The sequence below is a fragment of the Scophthalmus maximus genome, chromosome 11, assembly GCF_022379125.1.
Source record: "Scophthalmus maximus strain ysfricsl-2021 chromosome 11, ASM2237912v1, whole genome shotgun sequence".
NCBI classification, from domain to species: Eukaryota; Metazoa; Chordata; class Actinopteri; order Pleuronectiformes; family Scophthalmidae; genus Scophthalmus; species Scophthalmus maximus.
In genome coordinates, this window is record NC_061525.1 from 14,115,257 (window position 1) to 14,138,726 (window position 23,470).

A 23,470-nucleotide genomic window follows, 5' to 3' on the forward strand; every position below is an offset into this window, starting at 1 on the left:
CATCCGCCTCCATGGTCTAAACTTCCACTGCTATCCTTAAGATCATTCTGGACTCCACCCTCTCCTTCCAGTCTTACATCAAATCCATCACTCAGCCTTCCTTCTACTACCTCAGAAATATTTGTTGTCTCTGCTTATCATTCGCTGATTCTCCTGCAGAGACCCTCATCCACGTCTTCATCCCTTCCCGTCTGGACTACTGCAGTGGAGTCCTGTCCGAGGTACGCAGCAAGGACCCGGACAGGCTCCAGTATGTGCAGAACTCAGCTGCTAGGTATCTCACCCAAAACAAGCCCTGACGGCATATCATCCCCACCCTCATTCATTACCACTTAATTGAAAAATATTTTAAATAGAATATGTGTGAGAATCGCAAGGTTGATGCAAAGTTTTAGACAATAATCAGCTATTATAACGGGGAGAATATTCATTCTTCTAACAGACATTTCCTTCATCCATGTGCAGTATTATAAGTCTTATTTTAATGCAGTGATTTAATTATATTTGATATCCCATAGAGATGCTTAAGCTTAAACTACTCCAACAAACATGCAGTAATTCAAAAAAGTCATGATAAGAGCTTCTCAAAGTGTGGTAAGTGTTTTTTACTGGAATCTGACTTATTACAAAGGAACACTTCTTGACAGTATCAGCTCCCTGACAATTAGCGTGGGAGATCAACTGAGTGCTTTACATTTAACAAGACAATGCTGTAACAATGGTAATACTGAGTGCTATAAATTAAATTAATACATGCTACAAATTTAATGCTATCCCATTATCCATAGTGAGGAGCACACAAAAAGTCCTGTAGCTCAGATCCCCACACAAAACACTAATGACTTCTGGTCTCTTGTAGTGATGCTAATACATCTTTAATTAGATGCAACGTCAGAAAATCAGAGGCAGTGCTGTTTTTGAACGCTATTAGATTTCAAGATTTACTGACAATATATATATTGTTTTGTTTTCAATTTTTTTAGATTGACTCAAATGACTAAATGGACGGATGACCAGCATATAACACAGACAGATATTATGCATAATACCATGGCAAGACAGCTAATACAAGAACAAAAAGGGAATACAACTTTTTCCTTGTTGTTACACAGTATATTTCTTATGTTTCAAATAACAAGATATGCCTATTTTCAAATTAGCAAGTGCAATACTCTATGGCCCAAAATAACTGCACACCATTTCAGAAAAGAGAATTACTACCAACCAGGCTCCTTATTAAATATTCAGATCCCTTGAATTGTAATAGAAACTGAAATATATCCACTGGGCGGAAAAATACAAAAGCAAGTGTAGAAATGTTCTTGAAGGCATTGGGATAAAAACTACTGCGGTGACACAGAGCGAGCACTTAGTGGTTATTTTACAAAATATTATGCAATTTTGAAAATAGATAACTAAAATATTAGTTAGTAAATGGAAAGCAAACGGAAATAAGTTTCACAAAACCTTCATCCACATACTCCTCAGAAAGCAGAAAATTAAATAGTCTCTTTTAAAATTTCTCTTTGTTCATCTGAGCAGGCAGAGCAATGGTGTTTGCAGCAATTTGACATTTGCAGATAACTAGGAACTTCTTTTTAAAAGGCATTACAATGCTGTGCAACTTCTCATTGAGCACATGGCCTTGAGGGACTGAGAAAATGCTGCTGTTTGATAGTCCAGCAGTATTGACACTTAAGGACTCTGTGCCTATGAAAAAGGCAAATTTAATTATTCAGGAAAGCTATCGTGATTCAGTTAAATAAGAATCTCCTCATTGCTTTAACATTCAGAGCACAAAACCTGCACCTCGGTCAAAACTCTCCTTCTCCAACTCCTGGGACTATTTTTGTACAGTGATGATGAGGGGGAAAAAAACACTGTAGATTAAAGGGGGACACGAAGAAGACAGACTCAAGTTTCAACTCAGAAACTTTGTGTTTCATGCTGCAGCATCTCCCTCCAAGCCAAGGTTACCAGCTTTTTAACTGACATCATATTTGATATCCCTTGCAGCAGAATCAATAATAGTGTGTATCATCATAAATCACAGATGAGTAGCAATGTTTGGCTGTGTCATTTCAAATGCAGTATTAAGAGACAGGGAGTAGATTGACTACAGAGGAGGTATAGAATGTGTTATAGATGTATGATGTGTTGGCTGAAGAGCGTGTATTTGTGTTGTGGGAAGTAGCTACGTATGGATATTTAACGTTCTTTCATGTGGAGCCCGAGGGGGTCTACAGCAGGGGTGACATTGGGGGCAGGCTGGTCAGCGTTCAGATATTTCCCCTGATGTAATCAGAAATTTAATCAGGAACATGGTGCTGCCCTGCAGCAACAATGATAAAAGAGGGATCCGAAACATAGTTATTTACAGACCGACAAAAAAAGACTGAGTAAAAAAGACAACATTACAGTTTAAGTGCTTCTGTGTTATACGGAGTAACCACTGTCAGATGTGTCTTTGTCGGAGTGCATTCACTGTTACACTAGCAAGCACTTACTTATTCATAATCAGATGCAATTCTAGTGTTGAATGTCACTGAAACTACATTCAAATATAAGATAGAAATAGCACGGATCTCCAAAAGCATTAAAAATGCAAATTGCGTGATTTAAGGCTACACTACAACTATGCATGTACTGTATGATTAACCGACAGGCCAGAAAATTAACTCTCATTAATAAATGAGAGTACGGTTATAATGTTTACATGAACAACTGCTAATTACTATGATTCATTTGCTATTATGAAGACAGGAAGAGTGCCAACACAGAGTGTGTGTCAGACATGATTGGTGCTGGTCCAGTATGCTGGCGTGGAAAATTCCCCCAAGGGATTTTATTATGGAAATATCATATATACATGTGTCACACAAGACAATGGAAGATCCATATATAGCAGAGAAAATGCACATTGATCACATTTTGATATATGCTTGTGAAACAGACATAAACTAGGCTGAAGAGGATTACATGTGACTGAAAGGCACAACAAGACATGCTTTTTACACATAAATATTTCAGACAAGTAGGTCAAGTTCTTTACTGCCTGGTGTGACAATAGAAGCATTAAAGTGAAATATGAGATTTCATTGGTTGTGTTAACACAAATGATTTGTTTTTCTCTCTCTCTTTGTCCTCAGAAAATACACAAATGAATAAATGAAACAGTCTCGACTCTTACACAACAACTTTACTCTGATAGTGTTTGCCAGGGGGCAAATACAATCCAAATGTCCTCGGAGATTGTGCACGTCCATTAAACTGTGTCACAAAGTACATCACATCCATCCTTCACTGCCTGTAGGGACTCAGTGGAACTGATACCCTCTCTACTACTTCTGTTATTTTACCACAAAGAAAGAAGGAAATTAAGAGAGATTAGAAACTTTTCAGCTGTAATGAGGAATTTATAACATATTCAACATATTGTATTCCCTGTACCTTGTCAGTTGCTGGTATGGTCAACCAGGAAAGAAAAGGCAAACAGTACATGCAGTTAACACACAGGGTTCGGGTTTTCACTTTGGACAGAGCCCAAATATTAATTTCCCCTGTTTTGGCTGTTCATATTAAGTTATGGTTAATTCAGCTCCAGCTTCATATTTATGGTCCATATGTGATAGTGACAGTGGTATTTATCTTCATCATCCCGAGGATGAATATTGGATTTAAAATCCAATAACGTAACAACAAATTGATTAAAATCAGTGTTTAAATTTGATTACGTATTGCTGTAAATACTAATTACTGCTAGTAATCATATTATAAATGGGTGGCTGTGATGCCCAAACCAGCTATACACACTTGGAAGATGCACGTCTACACAAGGAAGCCGACTAGCGGAGGCCCAGAGAAGAACCAGTGATTTGCGGGTTGTACTTGATGTGACAGATGGACTGTGGGGGCACAACATGTCACATGGGAAAATGTCTTCACCTCTAATGAACTGAACAGAAAGACCTCCATCATCATGGTTGGCTCAGTTAGAATGGACACGTCCGAGCTTCCCCTGAACTGCACACAAACAAAGCAGACAGAGGCCTTCTCTTCAAAGAGTGGGGTGTTCCTTTTCAAAGTTCGGCTTCAACTCCACCGCCACTCTAGAGGAACAGGACTCTTACGTAATGTCTGCAGCAGCTGCAGCAGAACACAACTTGAGAGCTGAATTGTCTTGGAAAGTATGTAAGTTACCTTTGTCACTGGGGTTTGACTCAGTGAATGCTAAAAGTACATTTTCAGATTATTTTTTTTTTATCAGGCCCAGAGCTATCAAATTGACTCAGGCATATGCCATTGAAAAACTAACACAAAAAAACTAAAGAACCAAAACAAATTATTTGTCAGTGGGACCAGTGTACAATTTAACACCAGACTCCAAAAATATAGCATACAGTAGTATGCAAGTGAACGTTGCGCATGTGGGAAATGTATCACAAAAACAACAAATACAAATTACTATTAAGGACTCAAGTCAAATAATTTCAAAAATACAAAATCACTAAACAGGACAATCAGGGGAATTCAGTCATACACTACAATCAATTCAGTCGTGGGTGATTTAGATAGCATGAGCTTCCAAGCTGTAATTTACCAGCCATCACACTGCACATGGGAGGGAATGAGATTATGTTTGTTGACAAATACGAATACCTGTCTGTCCGTTTGATACCGCTTTATTTCATGAAGCACCAATTTGAGCTCAAAATATTGTACGTTTTCTAAATCTAATAATGCCAAAATTCTATTATGTTTGCACAACCTGAATTTCCTTCGGGATAAATAAAGTATCTACTACAATAAGTGCCAAAACATCCCACCACAAAAACAAAAAATACTGCAGACGTTGTCTTTTTTCTAGATTTGAGTATAGAAACCTACAGAGTTTCGTATTTTCATTCAAGCTCCAGTACATTGCAGCTGATATTCATCAATGCTTTCACATATCTTTGGTGATAATAATGTCTTTATTGTTGAAGTAAAAGTGATGTAGTTTTTTTTTTGCGGCAATATACAGTACACTGATGTATTCCTGTAACTGCTTTTTCAGTTTTGCCACATTCACCTCCTTCTTACTCAGCAAAAGCCCTGGGGAGCTGCCTCTGGGGATGCACATATCCACAGGATTATACCTGGAAGCTGCAGTCCACATACTGTACAGTTCATTAGTTTGCCACAGGACAACTGCACTGCAGCCCCAGTTACTTGCAGTAAACATTACTCAGCTGCAGACCAATCCTGGGGATAAGAGCGAGGCTGGTAAATAATGACAGGTTATTTATGGGTGTCTGGTATCTGTATGCACACAGCAAACACTGACATTCAAGTGGCACTTTACAGTGTGTCATAACTTCATTTATTGGACATCTTTCAAAATTTTTTGCTCAACACATTTCATGAGAAGTCAAGTAGAGGAGCAGTGTAGCATGCATCACATTTCCATTGCAGGCATAATCACAGTTAATGTGTTAAGAAAAACTATGTACAGCAAAATGATAATAAGAAGAAGGATAATAATGATGATAATAATAACATATGATTTTTCAATTTATAAAATTGCAAATATGTGGATATTGGCATTGCCACATCATACAGCAAGTAAATTGTCTCTTGTCTTAAATATATATTCCAATCAGTGATAGGTTTTAAGATTCAGAGCTCACGCCTCAGTTTTAACACTGCAATGAACACTGACTTGATATCTATAAGATTTGCAAAAAATTCATCAAAATATAAATTACACACAATAAATAGCAGTTTGCAACGTGTACGTGTGTGGTTTACACAGATGGCTCCTTACGCGACAAGCACAATAATTTTAGAGAACGATAGTACATTTTTCTTTTCTCCATTAAACAAGTCATTGTTACACACATTTCTTGTTTTACATTCAGTGATTTGGAGTCCACAAACAATTCACAATTAGAGCCAACATGTCATTAAGTAAGACACTGTCAGTTTTTCCGACCACTCAGTTCTGTCTCTTTAAAAAGCAAATCGCAGCTTCCCCCTGTGGTGCATTTTCCTTAGCAGGATGAGGTATTTGACAGAAGAGATGTTTTCATTCATCGCTCCTCCCTCAGTCTTGTGAGACAAGTGATGTTGCAGTTTAGCAGTGCAAGATCTTAATGAACGCCTTTCTGAACTCAACATTGAAGGTAGTGTATATGATGGGATTTACAGCACTATTCACGTAGCCAAGCCAAGTGAAAGCGTTATACATCTCAGCAGTAACCTTGCATTTTGTGCAGTGGGTGTTCAAGATATGTGTAATGAAAAACGGCAGCCAACATATGATGAATACACCTGAGGAGATATGAGAAAAAAATGAAGCGTTAGAAAAAGACAGCTAGAGAGGAATGTGACAAAGAAGGAAGCTCTTATATTAGAGTCCCAAATATGGGTAACATACGGTGGAGTTGCACTGTCAGGTATAAGAATCAGAATGGTTTCCCTCAGTTACATCACTGTCTGACTTGTTTTTAAGTTCTGTTTTAGGTCATACAGAAAAGAAACTCTACACAATAAGATTAACTGGGCAAACACACATTTCGTCTTGGTTTGATGTCTGTTCAACTCTAATTCAATTTATCTGTAATATCACGTATCATCATGGGGAACCAGTAGCAAGAGGACCAACTTACCAAGAACAATGGCTAACATCTGAGTGGCCTTCTTCTCCTTCTGCTGGGAGATCTTTCTCTTGTTCATAGTTTTCACAGAGGTCTGAGTTTTGCCATTAGGTAAGGCTTGCGTCTGGAAGGCTTTAGTCACAACAGGTGGTGGATCCCTCAGAGCCTCCTTGGTGGGGTCTCCATTCTTCTCTGCTTTCTGGGCCTCCTCAGGGGGAGTGGGAGGTGAGGAGGTGGGGCTAGTGTTAGCCTTACTGGGCATCAGTAGCTGATGGCTTGTGGCTGGAATGTCTCCAAGAGCACACTGTGACTGCTGCTTCTGTTTCTGGCTGCTGCTGCCGCTGTTGTTAAGTTCGTCCAGCTCCAAATCTTCCCCCTCATTGACTACATCCTTGATGAAAATCTGAGCAAGGACAGAATTAAAACAAACAAACATGGAAGCAGATGGTCATTTTCCGTAAAGGTTATTGTATGATGGGTGACATTTTAAAATGATGGATAATAAACGGATAAATTATCAAAATGTCTGTGGACATTCTCATTCATCCACATCATAGTTATCCACGAGCGTGTCGAATCAGGAGCAACTATTTGAAACCCTTGTGGATAAATTATCAAATAGACACATTTAAGTCTTTGATTTAGATTTGCCGTGCTCAAAAAGGCAGAGAGGTGCCCTTTCAGGCTGTATTTCCTCTGAGAAATGGAGGTAAACTTCAAGGGGACACCTCACTAAATCCATTACGGGCAAAACGTTTCCAACAATTAAACAAAGGGGGGAAAAAAAGAGCACACACCACTTTCTTCTTGTTGACAGGAAAACTCCCATTAGATTTAACAATCATGGTGCACAACCTCACATCCTCTGGATGAGTGCACTTATCCTGAAAGGAAAGCAGCTGTGTCAGGCAAGGAGAGGATACAATGTCAAAGCACAACTGACAAAAGGGCTGGCGAAGCACTGCCTACTGGGTCGAATGAGGCTACATTGAGCTCCTGAACAGAAAGGCAGTTTAGCCAGAATCTGATCTGCAGCTTCAACTGTAGCTGCAAGTCAGTTAACCTGACAGTGTGAAGCAAATTTGTGGTCTGGGATTCAAAAAGAGGAAACAAACTCATCCAACAATTAACAGCATAAGTGGACCCAAATTTAAACTGTGATCTTTAACTCTGTAATGAATATATACAAACTCTGTCAATATGCTGCCATGTAATTACATTGCAGGTCATCAAAGTGAATAGTAATGTGTGGTATTCTCTTACATGCACACAGAGACCACAGTGTAAAGCCATGCATGAACACGATTAATGTAGTGAACTGGATCAAAAGCATTACTTGGCTTCCTGTGCAGAGCCTATTGACTTTTACTGTCAGCGAAATCAATCGTTCAAAGGTTATTTGAGGGCCATTATAGCTAGTGTTGCATGGCAGCTTTTGACACTGAAAAATATCAGTAAATGTAACGTAAAGTATATATTTGGTCTCCAGGATTGAACCAGTGTATTTCTATTACATGCAAAGGGAGGAAAAACGCACAAAAAAATGCCTCAGGTATACCTCAGCCTTGCCATTTCAATCCTTTGACTTGAATGCTGTCCTGTATTTCCTGGAAAATCAATCCTCTACTTTCCCCTTTAAAGAATGCTGTTATGTAATACAATACCTGTTAATAAACCATCAAGTATGATCATATTTTGATTGCAGTTTCATTACATATTTTAATTTTGTGAGCCCCCCCCCAACATGCATGTAGTTAAAAAAGAGACCAATCTAAAATGTTCTGAAAAGATAAAGTGCTCTGATATAATATAGTCAATATCAGTTTTTATGCTGAAGCGGTATTAGTGTTAGCTGTAAACAGGAGGCGTTTTGTTAAAGGGGCTCACCTTCAGCGATGTGGCCACATCAGCGTCCGCAGCCTGACAGATACGCTGCTTGGGTTTTGTGTTTACACGTTTTCTGCGCTTCCTCAGGACCACATAAATTTGCACATAAACCAGCAAGGTGATGATGAAGGGAACATAGAAGGACACAATGGAAGAGTAGACCACAAAAGCCGGATTGGCAATCACACAGAGAGACTCATCGCGAGTAGCTGTGGAGATAAGCACAGGATGAATAAAGGCTTCAGACTGGATGTTATGTTCCATTAAAAATTGGGGTTTTTTGTGTGCAGTTTGGTGTGTTGGTCACGATTCATCAAAATATTTAACTACTGCGACACACTTCTTAGTTAGTCATTCCCACAATGTTTTATTCCTGGCTACCTCTCTTTACGCTCCCTCACAGTTACCTTCACACTACAGGTTGGCAGTGGCTCACGAGGTAGAGAGTGATAAATTAAAGGGGCACCCTAATCTTACAAATCAAATTCAGTTCACTCATTGGGTGGAGACATAGTCTTAATAGTTTTTACAAATGGGCTTGATGCTTTAGAATCTGGAGGTGTGGCAAGAAGTTAGCACTATGGGAATGTAGAATCAAAAAGAAAACACAAGTTTGACATGGAAGGCCACTGTTCATCTCTTGTTTCAGTCGGTTTTACTGTGGGTAAAAACTCCACTGCTTCAATTTACGACACAAATTCATGCTTCCAGCAGCGTACACAGATCTGCAGCCACTTTAAAGCAGTTGTGGGATTCTCAGATCGAAACATTTGAGTCCAGGCTGAATTGACGTTACATTCAGACTCTCAAAGGGCTGAGTGGAGCTTCAAAGTGACAGGATGCAACAAGAATCTGTCACAAACATGTCAGCCTCTCCAAAAACCCATTAATCGGAACCTGATTTAACTGTAATCCTCCTTTAAAGCCCCTGTTCTGTGGATTTAAGCAACATAGGGGCCAAAAGTTCACGGAGGCTAGTTACACATCAACATGAACTAATTTGTTACAGGCAGGGGTAAGTCTATAAAACTTCACAAATGTGGTAGCTTTTATTCACTTATGTAGAAATTGCAAATGGACACTGGCATTGACATTCTGCTTAAGTGCAACACAAAGGAAATATGTGCAAGCATTTAAAAAGAAATGACAGTTAATGTATATGTATCGTCAGTGTACGTCCTGTACTGTGCAGTGGATGTACCCATGAATAATACAATAAACCACCACTAAAACTCCGCCAATTTAGTATACACCATGAAAAAACATTTTTACTTCAAAGACAGTAGAGCAGATCTGTGCGGGGATCTCTCTTACCTGTGTTGTTCAGGCCAAACAACAGGGGGCATGATATGGCGAAAGACAGTACCCACACAACAGAGATCATTACTGTGACCCGTCTCCTGGAACTGTAGCGAGTATTGTACAGCATTGGCAATGCAACTGCTGTGTAGCTGTAAAGGTTGAAGAAAAAAATTGATGCTTTCATTAGAATGTATGGAAACTTGACACCTCTCTCTTAATCATCCGGGATCTATGGGTAAATGTATCCTCTTCCTGTTTCCAGTTGTGTTTCTTTGTCGGTGGAAGGTTTCAAAGTTGGACCGAGAACATGGAATCTACAAATTGGATAAACAAGACATGTCATCTTGGATTAGATCTAGTGAGATGGTGGACTGGCCCTTTTGAAACACCTATGTGCTGTGGGCTGCCATTTACATGAAGATGATGTTGCTGTATTTTTATCCTCCAGTGGCTCGCAGGAAAGACCTTATCTTTAACCTTGCTTCATTGGTTGATCTTATTAGTGAGCTTGCTGGAATCACCAGGAAATGCAATTTCTTTTTCGGTGTTATTGGGTTTGAAAGACCAAGTGAGCAAGGTTTTTAGACAATTGTGAATGGGTTTCCTTATGAAAACACAGAATGGAAATAAGAATAAATCTAAGGTAATTGTACTATTCCAGGTATGTTTCCAAGGCTTGTGCAACATAGTTTTCCAAAGTCATGGGTGAAACAAATTGGCCCACAGTTCGTTTGCAGGGTGAAGACATAACCAGCTTCATTGTTAGAAAGAAAAATCTTGTCCACCGCCACCTGTATTGCAATTTATGGGCTGGATACGGACCCCTCTGCACCGCAAGTAGCAGAGCAGAGATAGTTAACGCATGTAGAATTGCAAAAAAAACCTCATTTTAATAGCCATTTGAAATGAAATTTTAGCTTTTCGCAAAAACAACAAGTCAACGCTCAGGTAATCCGTGTGCAGCTAATGATGTTGGCTACATTGCGCATTGCCTCCTTCACTCTTACATCAACCTTTCATTAAGGACCCTTCATATTTGCAGCTCCGTCAGCCTTACAGAGCTATTTCACAAGTTAAGCTCATTGTCTATCTGCCAGCCCACAACTGTTCAAACGTCACTGTTTTGGTTCATTACTCACTGCTCAAAGTGTTGTTTTCAGTTGCAGGGAAACAGAGCTAAGAGGAGAACACTGGGTCCCAGGTGAACTGTAACATGACTCCAAATGATAGGGAATTTTGCTCTCGCTGGATGTGCAATTAAGCAACTGTTAGCTAAATTAACTTAATCAACTTAAAAGGCAATGATTTGTAAATTTTGCTTTTACAGGGTGTTTCCACTGCTCCCAGTGGTAAGAATATCTATGCAATTTAAGGTAGAATCTGTCCTGTTTTAGATTAGTTGATTGTAACCAATACTGGCACCTTAAAGATATTTTAACAGCTTTCACATGGTCTCACAAATGATACGGCCATTACATCTGCAGTTTTTAATTAACGGGATTTGCAAATCTGCATGCCACGTCAAGTATTGGTACTTAAAAGGCTAAATATGGTCCACATTTTTTGGAAGTTTGCCTCTTAATAATATATGTAAATATGCCTGTAATTTAGTACAATAATAAAATAACATATGAGAGATGTCTATGCTTTTCTGCAACCCACAGATTTTCAAAAAAGCGTGTTTTGTGAACAGCTTCCACTGCTCCAATTTGCTCCAAAGTGTTAAATAACAACAAAGCTAGCAGAGATAGAACAATCCTTTGATGTATACATTGTGATGCTGCCTTTAGCGGCTGAATTAGGAAACACAGTTTTTGGAAACTCCGATCTGAACTTCTACACATCGGAGTCACATGGGTCGACACTGAAATGCACTCAAGCCAGGAAAAGCTAAGTCAAACTCATCCTGTCAGTGACGAATATACAGCATGCAAGCACAAATTATATGAATAATATCTAAATGTAAATGTGGATGCAATTCCTCTCTGGCATGCTTGTAACAATCATTTCACAGTCACATACAGTAAACAATGACCTATGACATTATTCGGACTAATAACCTTTTCCCCACATAGGAGAGACATTTGTATTCTAATTCAGTCTCTTCAATAAGAGTTGAATTTGTGTCTGTGTGGGACCATTGTGAATATTTATCTTGCATATGGGTTTTGCGATGAAAATGAAGCCAAGCAGAAAATCATGTAAAATTAAATATGACTGAATTATAAAAAATGGAAAAAATGGGAAATGTTTGGTATTCTTCAGAACTATCCAACTATCCGTGCTTCATTCACAATAAACCAAGCTCTGACTCTGTAAATACACCTCCTGGTTGTCAGCTTTACATAATTACTTCTTACAGTTTTTAATATTGAAAGTTCAACCCTTCAGATGAACAGTTCCCCAGTGCAACACAGCTTCCTTCAGCTGTTTGTGATTATTATGTGCCATCAATCACCGAGTTATCATACCACTTACATAACAATGTTATTGAATTTATTTTTGGAGGACGCATTAATGAATCCAGGAGGACGAGGACAAGCCATGCCTTGCTGTCAAGCTCAGGTGTTTTAAATTGCATTTTATTTGTTTGTGTATTTATTTAAATGTGGTATAGTAATTTTTGAAAATATTGACAACAACTCAAATGATGATTATGTGTATGTGTAAATGTTCGCTTGGAGTTATGAACCCACAGAGAATTATCACTAAACTCTACAGTTTCCTCCGCTCACATCTCTGTCTTCTAACACTGTTTTGCCTTTCTGCTACTGTTTTGATTCTTTAGCTCCTCTCATTACGAAGTTTTCAGCTGCAAAATGCAGCTTTTTACAAGAAATAAACCATACCCACTGTACACTACCAGTCCAGCAGCAAACTGCAGAGAGACTATCAAAGATCAAACAAATCAGGGATTGCAGGTGTAAATGACAACAATTTTTCATGGTCAGACTTTTGTTTTCATTAGTGAATAGAGTTGCTTCACACTCACACAATCAATATATTTCAGGGGCTTTTGAATGAGTTTTGACGAAATCAAAGAGGAACTAAAAGCCAGGCTGAAAATCCATTTTTTTATGCTTTCCTGACTTCAAGTCTTTTACATATCTGATCACGACCAGCATCAAATGTTCTCTGTTGCACTTTTACATTGCCTGACAGTGATGTCATAGTGCACTGACTCCGCCCTGGTGTACAGTTCTACATCACTGCACCACTGGAGGTGAACACAGACTACATTTATAGCTACTATTATATAATGATCGTCTTCTTACATGAGCGTAATATAAGATTATATACTTTCTTGGGCATTCAGGGCTAATCTGATCTCCTCTCACCTCCACAGTTTTAGAAAGCGATTTTAATTATTCACCTGCTTTTTTCTATCTCATCCTTCCTTGCATTCTGTTTATTACTTGAGCTATTTGATTTTTTTAAAGTACATATTTCTGATGTAAGTGTATTGACAGAGATGTGCTTGTATTTATAATCTAGAGTATCTACTAACTTTAAGTTTTCCTGTGATATGCCCATTTGTGTGATTGTTTGTTAGTTGTTGTCAGTAGATTACATACTCCTAAACAAATGCCATAGGTAGTTAGTTAGTTAGTTAGACTTTATTGTCCACAGGTGTTCATTAAAGTATGCACACTTTTACTTCCAAAATTACTTCCAAAATTAGCTGCAATTTAAGATTTTGAATTAATGTTTGAAGAAATTGCAGTGTCTTGACATTATCATGAAATTATGATAATAATTGTGTGAAATCTATAAGTGGAAATTGCATTTAATCTGTAAACTTGCATGTGTGCTTTGATAGACATCAAACACTTATAAATTACCCTTCTGTTATTCAGGAGGTAAAGATTTCCATTAGGAATCCATGCAGGAAGCATGCCAGGCAGGGCTCAACAATCTGTGAAGTGACAAACTCACCGATCAATGCTGATGGCACAGAGATTGAGGATGCTCGCTGTACACATCATCACATCTAGAGTGACAAAGATGTCACAGTGGATCTTGCTAAAGCGCCACTCTCCCACTACCTAGAAAAAGAAAAGCATCAACAATTGGCAGTTTACAGCAGCAGTCAACAGAATAAAGGCACTTGCCTGCTCTCCGGCTGCAACAAAAAGGATTCCTGACAGTGGAGGCTCTTTTCACATCGTTTCCATGCCCATAACAGTGAGGAGAAATAAAGAGCAAAACTAATCCATATAGGGGAAAGAATAGAGGAGGTTTGAAGGGTTAAGCATAAAATAAAATGTGCTCGTAGTCGTGGATGGGGACTAACAGAAAATAGAGTGAACAGGTCAAAAACATAGTGTTAACATTCAGTGTGTTGTATTCATATTATCAAAAGTATGTTAAATCTGACATGATGGAAATTGGAAGAGAGTCTGACTTGATTGTTCGGGGACGTCATAGGTCTTTACATCATTTCACTGACAGCAGCACAAATTAAAACACTATAGATTGTCCAGAGCTAAACGCCCTAGGTGTTAGTCAGATAATTGTCCTTTAACCTGCATCCAGGTCTGCAGCCTCCGGTGGCTTTCAACCAAAGACATGATCAAAACCTACTTGTATTCATACTTCTGTGTTGACAGTCTGGGTACCACCCACCTCATTTGACACTACGTCCTACCTGCCTCCTCCCATAGCTCTAAAAAGGGTAAAGGGGAAGACTCTTACCTCCCTGTGACTAATTAATCTTTGTCCCTAGGCCGTGTCTCTGTAAAATTAAGCGCCACCTTAAAGAGCCATATGCTGTTGCTGGTGTCTACAATACTAGCAGTGATGGCAGAACGATCTGACAGCCTAATGAGCACCCTTCTCCCTGCTGCAACCTCTCCTCCCTCCTCCTCTTTTTGTTCAACCTTTTGCTCTTGACATTTGTCTTCTCTGCATCTCTGTGTTCTACCATCGTGTTCGCTGCTTTCGTTCTGCCTGTTTCTCTCCTTCACAACTATCTCTCAATTTCTTGTTTTTTATTATCTTTATGTCATACTACAAGTTGCTCCTCTAACCAATTTAACCAACACACCCATATGGTTTTCATGTGCTCATCAGTGCTGCAGCCCAAAACACATGAAGCCTCACACGAGCCGAAAACTATTACAGGTCCTCATGGCTGAAGCACAGGTCTATTTGTATCAGTTTATGGAGACACTTTCGACGGATATTAAACTGCTCTTTTATCTCTCAGCCACTGAAATCAATACAAATATATTCTAAATAATAATTCTTATGAAATATATACTGTAGGGCATGCTTATTTTCTAACAATTGTCACTCTCCAACTCTCAATTCCCTCAGACTGTGCAGAGCATATCAAAGTCAAAATATATCATATTAGCACAAATAAGTTGCTAGGAAATTGAAAATGCAAAAATGGGGCAGTGGTTAGAAAGAGCACTTGTAGATGTCACCTTAAAATCAGATTGAAATGAAACACTTTCATCAATTAGTCAGCTGTCTTTATGGCCTTCACAATAATAATGATAAACAACGATCTTTATCAATAAAAAAAAGGTGAGGTGCAGGCATAGAAACAACTCAAGAAGTAATACAAAGACAAAGTACACAACTCAGAAAGCTGTTAAAAAGCATGGCACACATCTTATACACATGTTACGTGTCAGCGACATTACACATAATGACCAGACATATGACAAATAGTACTCATCAATCATCTCTGTATTACTGTGTTGGATGGACTTTCTTATTGACAGGAGGGAATAATCATGTCATGATATACATTTACAAACCTTAGATGACACACAAGTATGAACTATTTACATTTATTACTATCAATTTTAGTAGAATTACCTGTAAATTGCTCTTATGCTTAACTTGCTTTTATTAATTCTTTTTTACTGGCCGATTTTGGTTGTTGGCTACTTGTCCTGTTATTTACTTTATATATAGATTTTGTTGTTATTAAATGGAAATTGTTTATTCACAGTTGAGGCAACATTCTGAGCTTAATGCATGAACTTAATATATGTTTTTAATAATTTTTTTTTTATATAATATTACTGACATTTCTTCCTGGTTTGGATCTACATCACTTTTTAGACTGAGGGTCCAATATCCCAAAAAATGTTGTTTTTATTTTACTCACCTTGATTTTAAAGGTTACATATCATGCTAAATTAATTTTTCAGTGTTTGCGCGCATACATTTGGGAATCTGTGGTGCCTGCCGGCCAACAAACTGAAAAAAGACCCCCCTGTCATTTTTGTGGGCGGGTTAAATGCGGCTTGGCTCTGAACCACTGCTTCACATTACTTTCCCACACTGATGTCACAGTTGGACTCTTTTGGGGTAACCCCGCCTTTAATCTGAGAATCTCTACATTACTGGTGAAGGGGCAAGACATTTCCTACACATTTTGAAAGCAGTTGATCAATCACAACAGAATGGGTCGACTGGACAATCAGAGCAGACTGGGGTTCATCGGGAGGGGGGGATTTAAGAAATCCAGGCATTTTAGACAGAGGGTGAAAGGGGGAGCTGCAAGAATGAGCAATTTGAGAACATTGACGCATTACAGTAGAGCATGTAAACCTTTTCAAGTGGTAACCCAAATTAAAAGTATGAACCTGAATATGAGCATAATATGTCACCTTTTAACAAACTGTGAACCTTGAGTCATGCATGATGTCTCCTCCATATGCTTTCAAAATCAGTCACACTTGAGAGAAAGCAAAAACGGTGGTTATGAATGCTAATTTAGCATTTAATATTAAAGGGCAAGTTGAATGGCCTGCCCACACCCTGTGACTAAGCTCTCATTGAGTTTCATGCTGATACATCACTAAAACGAAAAGCTTAGTTATGGCTATGCTCCATGAGAACAAAGTTATAAAAATAAAATACCTGCACATACAGAAGACAATGAAAAGAACGATGAATCAGAATCAGATGAGCATCCCATTGCACATTGCAAACACATGCTGGGTAATCCATTTGACTCTGACAAACAGCCAGTACTTAGTTCTCATCATTTTGATCTCAGGAGGATTGCTATTATCACCCAAATTGTTATTTTCAGCTTGTAGGGAGAAAAAATATCTATAAAACAGAAGGAGTTTAATTCCCTCTGTATGTAAGAAACTGTTTAAATGGAACTGTTTTCTATGTTGTAGTCATATAATTGTCTGGGATGGGATACCATTAGCACTGCCATTAACACCCCCCCCCCCCCCCCCCCCCCCAAAAAAAGGGGAAACATGCTCAGGAAACACTGTAATCAATTCTTAACCAATCCCCTATTTACCTCAGCAAACACATAAGTGAGCAAAAATAGCTAAATATTGGAGGTCCACCCTCATTGATCCAACATCAACAGCCCTCAGATGTATCCTGTTTCCTTCTCAAAGATTTCCCTACAGAACACATAAGGTATACCCGATTATATATATACTATATATATAGTATATATACTGAAAAAGTTTGACGGCAAATTATGTCAGAGGATAAAGTCTCAAATGTTTAAATACCAAATAACTGATATGGCTTACATCATAAACAATAGGTTAACTCATCACAAGGAATTCAGCCTGTGTTACAAACTGAGAGCATGTAAAAGATGTGAGTATTCACCAGGATGGTCAAATAAAATAATGTGAGGGCTATCCTTCTGCAATATGAGATGTAGGGATTCTGGAGCTTGAGCCATACGAGGAACTTAAGTCCAAATATCTCAGCCTCTGTTGCTTCCATATAAAATCCAAAATGTTTTGGTATCTACCAATTTTATGGAATTGCAAAAATTCTCCTTGAATCCATGAATCAAGCCCCTGAAATTGCCCTTAACACTTGATGATGCTTGCTCCTGTCCTCATGATGTAGGGTTGTAAGGAATTAATCAACAGAGCCAAGAGAGCAGCTGTCTACTGAGATTGTGTTCTTGTAACCTGATGCTGTATCCAAATGTCACCACTAATATAAATGTAGCCAGGTGAACAAGGGGAAGAAGGGCTGTTTGAATTCAAAATATACTGTCTAGAAGCACATCAGGACATTTGAAGTGGTTTGCCTTGTGATCCAGCAGAGGGTACTCACTATTAGCTTGACCTATTGCATTCCCTATTGACCTATCAGTAAATGTAGTCAGTAATAGGTGTGTTTGAGATAAACTTTGTCTGACAGCAGCTGACTTTATATATGCCCATGTGAACCACCGGCGACTGCAGGGGTACGGATCAAATGTATTTGACCAAATTGTTTGCATGTAAAATTTGCTCAAACTGAACTGGACAGGTTACGGATAAACAAACTTTAGTTCAATGATTGGTGTCAATAAAAGTATTTTAATTCTATTCTGCATTTCTGAAAGTAATAGTTCTGTAAGATTGCTTTTCCATTCGCCACTGTGTTGTATGCACGAACAAACATACATAGAAACAGATGAAGACCATGACATCCTATGGATTTAAAAACTGTAATCCAATCCCAGTGATAATCATCATGAATCACTGAGAGACACGGGAGGTTTGGAGTCCCTGTAGTCTTAGATTGCCTATCTCTACATCAGCCAGCATGACCTAAAGCGTGATGGTCAGAAATAACCCCAGGACTGAGAAGACAAACAGAGTTATGAGCAAAACAGAGAGATACAGTGGAGAGATATTTATTTCGTAAAGATATGACCACATCCTGCTAGATATTGATTTAGTAGATTGGAAATGACTTTATGCTCAACCCGAGTCTCTGCTCTCTTTTAGTTTGCAGAGGTTAACAGGCAGCTCTGCACTACCCCACACAGGAGTGAATGAACAATGACGTTTCCTAGAATTAGGTAGAATTATTCATAAACACATGACCTCTGACTAAATAGACTTGTCATGACACATGTCGCGGCTATTGCAGTCCTTTAACCACTGCAGGACGGATATTTACAATGCTGATGTGAACACATTAGCCTTCACCCTTGTTTCACCTTGTGTTTTTGCCTCCTGAAAACTGTGGGCAGCTTGCTTGGCTGGAACCACAATTCATTATAAATGCATGTTGTTTGCATTATATGCATTTGCATTTTCCTCTGCAAAAATAAAGTATTGATAGTTTTCCGAGCCTACCATCTCATTTTGTGCTGACAGATACCACATTTGTGGTATTGGACATGATATAAATTGCAAGTCTGCAAATCACTATTGCCTTTTGTTTTCTTATGCTGTTTTGATGACACAATTTTAACACAGAGAGAAAAAGAGGTATATGTATAGAGATTATGTTTGCTGCATAGGGCATGCCAGCTTATGTATGTCTCTTCAAGTATGTACAAAGACTAGACATACATACACATACATATGGAAAATGTGTGTGGGTGTGTGCACATCTTTGTTGTCCTACCTCCAAGTAGACGACCCAGGGCATGACCAGTGTGGCCACCAGAAGGTCAGCGACAGCCAGGCTGACAATCAGGTAGTTGGTGGTGGTCTGCAGAGCCTTCTCCCTCGACACAGCAATGCACACCAGCACATTGCCGAAGACGATGACGAAGATGAGCAGAGTAAGCAGCATGGCATAGTAGTTGTATGGGTGCTTGTGCTCTTGATCTGTTTCGTTGAAGCGCCATGTCCCATTGTCATAGAAACTGTCATTGTAGGCATACTGGGTAAAGACATCCATTAGCTGTGAACGACGAAGGCCAAGAATGGGCCCTGCAAAAAATTTAGACAAAGAGAGACAGCCGCATTGGAATGTGTAGCAGTGTTCATATGAATGTTTGCAGTTAGTGAAGGTGAGACTAAAGCAAAAACCAAAAATAGCTACATTGCAAATGTATAATTTTCAGATGCAGTTTGTATAATCTCTTCAAACCTGTGGTACCCAGTAATTGGTCCATATTCATATATATACATATTTTTTTATTTATAGTGTATAAAATCATGTTGAAGGAATCTACCACATTACCATATATCTGATCAAACTATGACCATGAGTCCTTGGCAACTTGAATGCAATGAAGGAAAAAATGACTATAAACGGGTGCTGGCATAAATTAGAATACATCATATATCTTCTATCTTTATAATATGTAAATTTCTGGTGAGTGGCCTTGTGTATAAAACATATTGTGACATTAGTTATGCATTTCGTGTGGTGTAGGAAGTTTTTTCTTTAGAAATCACAATCATCTCTCACAGCAAGTGCTTTTCATTATATTTGTCATACTTTGTCTAAAGAAAAACAGGAGTGAGACCTTTCTTGCAAACAAAGAGTTGTGTTTACATTCAGTGTTTCTCACCAAAAGTGAGATATTTAAGTCAGGCCATCATCCATGGGTTTGGGTGTGAACCATCTTGTGTCCGCAATTGTGTTATATCAACTGGTTTGTTCAGCAGTAGCAAATAGAAAAGAAACAAAAAAAGCAACTGAGGTGTCAGATTTGGTGAGGCAATTGAACAGTGGGGCTGTGCAAACAACTCAAGTTTACATGCAACCCCAATGCTGAACTGGAATATGATTATGATCCCAATGTGCCTTATGAATATTTGAAGGGTACTTTGCCTCATTTCCTTATTGGATTACAATGACACCACTCTTCGTCTACCCCTCAGTTCATGTGACACAACAGATTTCCAATTGTAATACTCTAAACCCAACACTGCAAACTTGATAAAGCTGCACAGCTCATCATTTTTGGATAAAGTCAGAAGTATACAGGCACATCTTATTTTACAGAACTTTTAGCCGTGCACTTAACGCATACCTGTCTAGATTAATGCTTATGTCATTCTCCACTTTCCCAGCTCCATTTGTACTACCCCCTTCCCTCTCACTCACACCCTTTCAGGCTGCTGCTCCTGCTGACTACACCCTACTTCAAATCCCCATCTACATCTAACTCATTTTTATCTCTGCACCTTGTCTCATTTTCACAACCTAGCAATCATTTTCTACACATTTAATTGTTACTGCAGATTTTGTCTTGCAATTTTACCTCGTTAGGTGATAGCTGTGATCTGTCACCAAAAGCAGTACTGCTCAATTCTGGTGGAATAAAGCTAAAGCGTGAATTAATGATATTGAGTATCTACAGTTTTCCAATGTGTCTAGGCTTTGCTTTTGCAAAACACTTTCAGTACATTTATTACATTTGGTATCTCTCCCATGGCTTGGGATCAGGACTTTGTCTCTGTTATTGCAAATTGCAGATCACCTTCAGTTAAGGCCCTCCATAGATCAACTGTTGTGTGTTTTTTATTTCTTATCATGTTGACCCAGCACTTTTCAAAACACAGATAACCCTGAAATTGCGTTAACATTTTTTGATTTAATAAACCAACCAAGATGCTCAGAAAGTCAAAGTTCAAGACTTACGGAAAAGGTCACTTACAGGTACAGTACTCCATTGTAAGAGATGATGATGGTGTGGTCTTTATTAATAATGTATTCCTAATTTCAGCTTGATGTGTCTGAGTCAGACAAACCAAGAGGGTATTTCTGTACACAATTTCCTGTGTGTTATTATCTGTCAGGGCAGCAAAAAAAACAGTACTGAGACATTAAATCATCACATTAGCTTCAGCTGAATTTCAGAATCCATTTCTGTGCAACTCCAAGCAATATGTAGTTTTGTATCCCGTCTCCAACTGGAATCCCAGTTGGAGACGGAATCCCAGTGCAGAAGTCAACTTAAATATTATCCAATTGTATGTTGAGTCTAAGTTCATATGCAGTGTTTTCTTTTTTGAAACATTAACATAGATGCATCCAGGTTATCTTAAGCAAACCTGAGAAGCCACATTGTGTTTTATCTTCATATATCTCTGTAGGTGTCTGAAAAACCCTACCCTACAGCTTTTTGTCATCTACTTGAGCTTAATATGGAGTTTTTTAACTGACTTAAGCAGCAATGCTATTAGTTAAAGTCATCTGCTTAACTGTTGCCTTAAGAAGACATTTAGAGATGCTATTGTGCCCTATGCAGCTTTATATGAGGAGGACGTTCAGACGTCTTTCAGAGGTCCTTGGAAATCTCAGTTGATCGGGACACGTTGCACTTGGGAAGGACAAACTCTTCTAGCAACATGTGTTTTTTAATGGGTTCAGGTTAAGGTAAAAACCTAAAGTTCATCTGAATGTCACTGCACTAATTAGATTACCTCATTCTTTCACACATGTCTGCACACTTATTCTGGCCTTGACTGTGAATTCTAAAACCTGAAAAGGTAATTACAGGGCTGCATGAATCCCAACTATGAAGAGATATATAAAGAAATTAAATGAAAAATATCCTGAATACAGGTGCCAACATCTTGCACTTTTGACGTCATTTGGAGCCAGAGTCTGCACAGTGGTCGACCCATCATGCGTCACTCTCAGCCGTCATGCATGGCATGTCGTCCGATTTAAAAAAACAAAACACCTTGAACATACATCAGTTCATAAGAACTACCCTAAAATAACAGGTACCATCTTTGAGAAAAATTTAACACGTTTATTGACTTTTTGGTGTGATCCATGTCCCATCCAGTGACCTATACTGCAACCAACCACGAAGGGGCAATTGAGATGATTTGGCATCAGTTTGGGGGAGCTGTCATGTCTCACAGTCTATCAACTATACATGCAAAAGCGAAAACAAAACTTCTTCAAAACAAGATGTATGTACGTCAATACTGTGTGTCGTATGTTTATGTGAGCAAAACAGTACAGCAGCAAGGACTCTTGACAATTTCTGAGCCCAGTAGTTAGCTTAATAAGAAAATAAACCAGAGGGGAGTAGAGGAAAGATTTAGTGCAGCAAGAGGGAGAAAAAGGATTTAGAGAGAAGCTGTGAGAGAAAAAAAGGAGGGGGAGAATAAGGGGGTGAGTTTGGAAAGGATGCTCCTCTTAAGATGTATAAGTATTGCTCTGGGGCAACAGTCTGTGTGTGTACCCTGCAGATGCCCTGTGCTGTCTAATCTTATTTATTTGCCCGCTCTACTTACAGCACGTGAGACTGTTCTCACTGCTGGCCTGATAGCTGGTGCTTGAGTATCAAGTAAAAACCTCTGCTCTCTCCCTGCAGCCTTCAATATCTCATTTTCTTTAAACGATGTCCTCTGTGACCTGTACCGGAGCGTAATAATAATAATGTCCTTCTCCACAGGTAAGTCAGAGGTCAGGGTCACATGAGGAATCGTGAACAGAATGGTTACATGGATGCAGAGATATTAAATGGAGCATAAATGTGGACATTTTCCCATCACTAAATAATTTCTACTGTCAATATGCTACACCAGTGGTGCTCTCCTACTATGGTGTTGGAGTGGAGTGTGGATTGAGGCTGGTCGGCCTCTTGCAGAGGTCATGGCAGTTAGTTGTGGGGTTTCACAAGGTAGCATCCAGGGTTCCCTGCTGTCTTTTTTCTTTTTCTTTTCACAAGTGATTTTCTTGCACTAATACTTCTGTGCTTGTGTGACTATTCTTACACAATGTGACGCAGGAACGGTGGCTGATGAGTGAGGTATAGAAAATACCTAATTATCAGACGATGAGAGTTTGCTTGCCTGGTAAAAGATCTTACAAATCACTGACAATGTCTCAATTTTTAATTTACCAGTTTCAAGTTGTTCCCACAAACATCTGTTTCCCCTCGATTTGAAAACTAATAATCAGCTTCTTTGTAATTAGGATTTGAA

General features: G+C 38.8%; 1 protein-coding gene across 1 annotated transcript in view; it reads right to left on the reverse strand.

Annotated features, from left to right (window-relative positions):
• Positions 1 to 5,333: 5,333 nt before the first annotated feature.
• The window catches only part of drd2a (dopamine receptor D2a), a 30,799-nt gene continuing 12,662 nt past the window's right edge, over positions 5,334 to 23,470 (reverse strand). The window contains exons 3-9 of the mRNA XM_047335818.1: positions 19,191 to 19,501; positions 13,764 to 13,873; positions 9,840 to 9,976; positions 8,526 to 8,734; positions 7,436 to 7,522; positions 6,651 to 7,041; positions 5,334 to 6,312 (exon numbers count right to left, since the gene is read on the reverse strand). Of these exons, the coding sequence (XP_047191774.1) occupies positions 6,116 to 6,312; positions 6,651 to 7,041; positions 7,436 to 7,522; positions 8,526 to 8,734; positions 9,840 to 9,976; positions 13,764 to 13,873; positions 19,191 to 19,469 (1,410 nt within the window). The 5' untranslated portion in view covers positions 19,470 to 19,501 and the 3' untranslated portion in view covers positions 5,334 to 6,115. The remainder of the gene's footprint in view (positions 6,313 to 6,650; positions 7,042 to 7,435; positions 7,523 to 8,525; positions 8,735 to 9,839; positions 9,977 to 13,763; positions 13,874 to 19,190; positions 19,502 to 23,470) is intronic.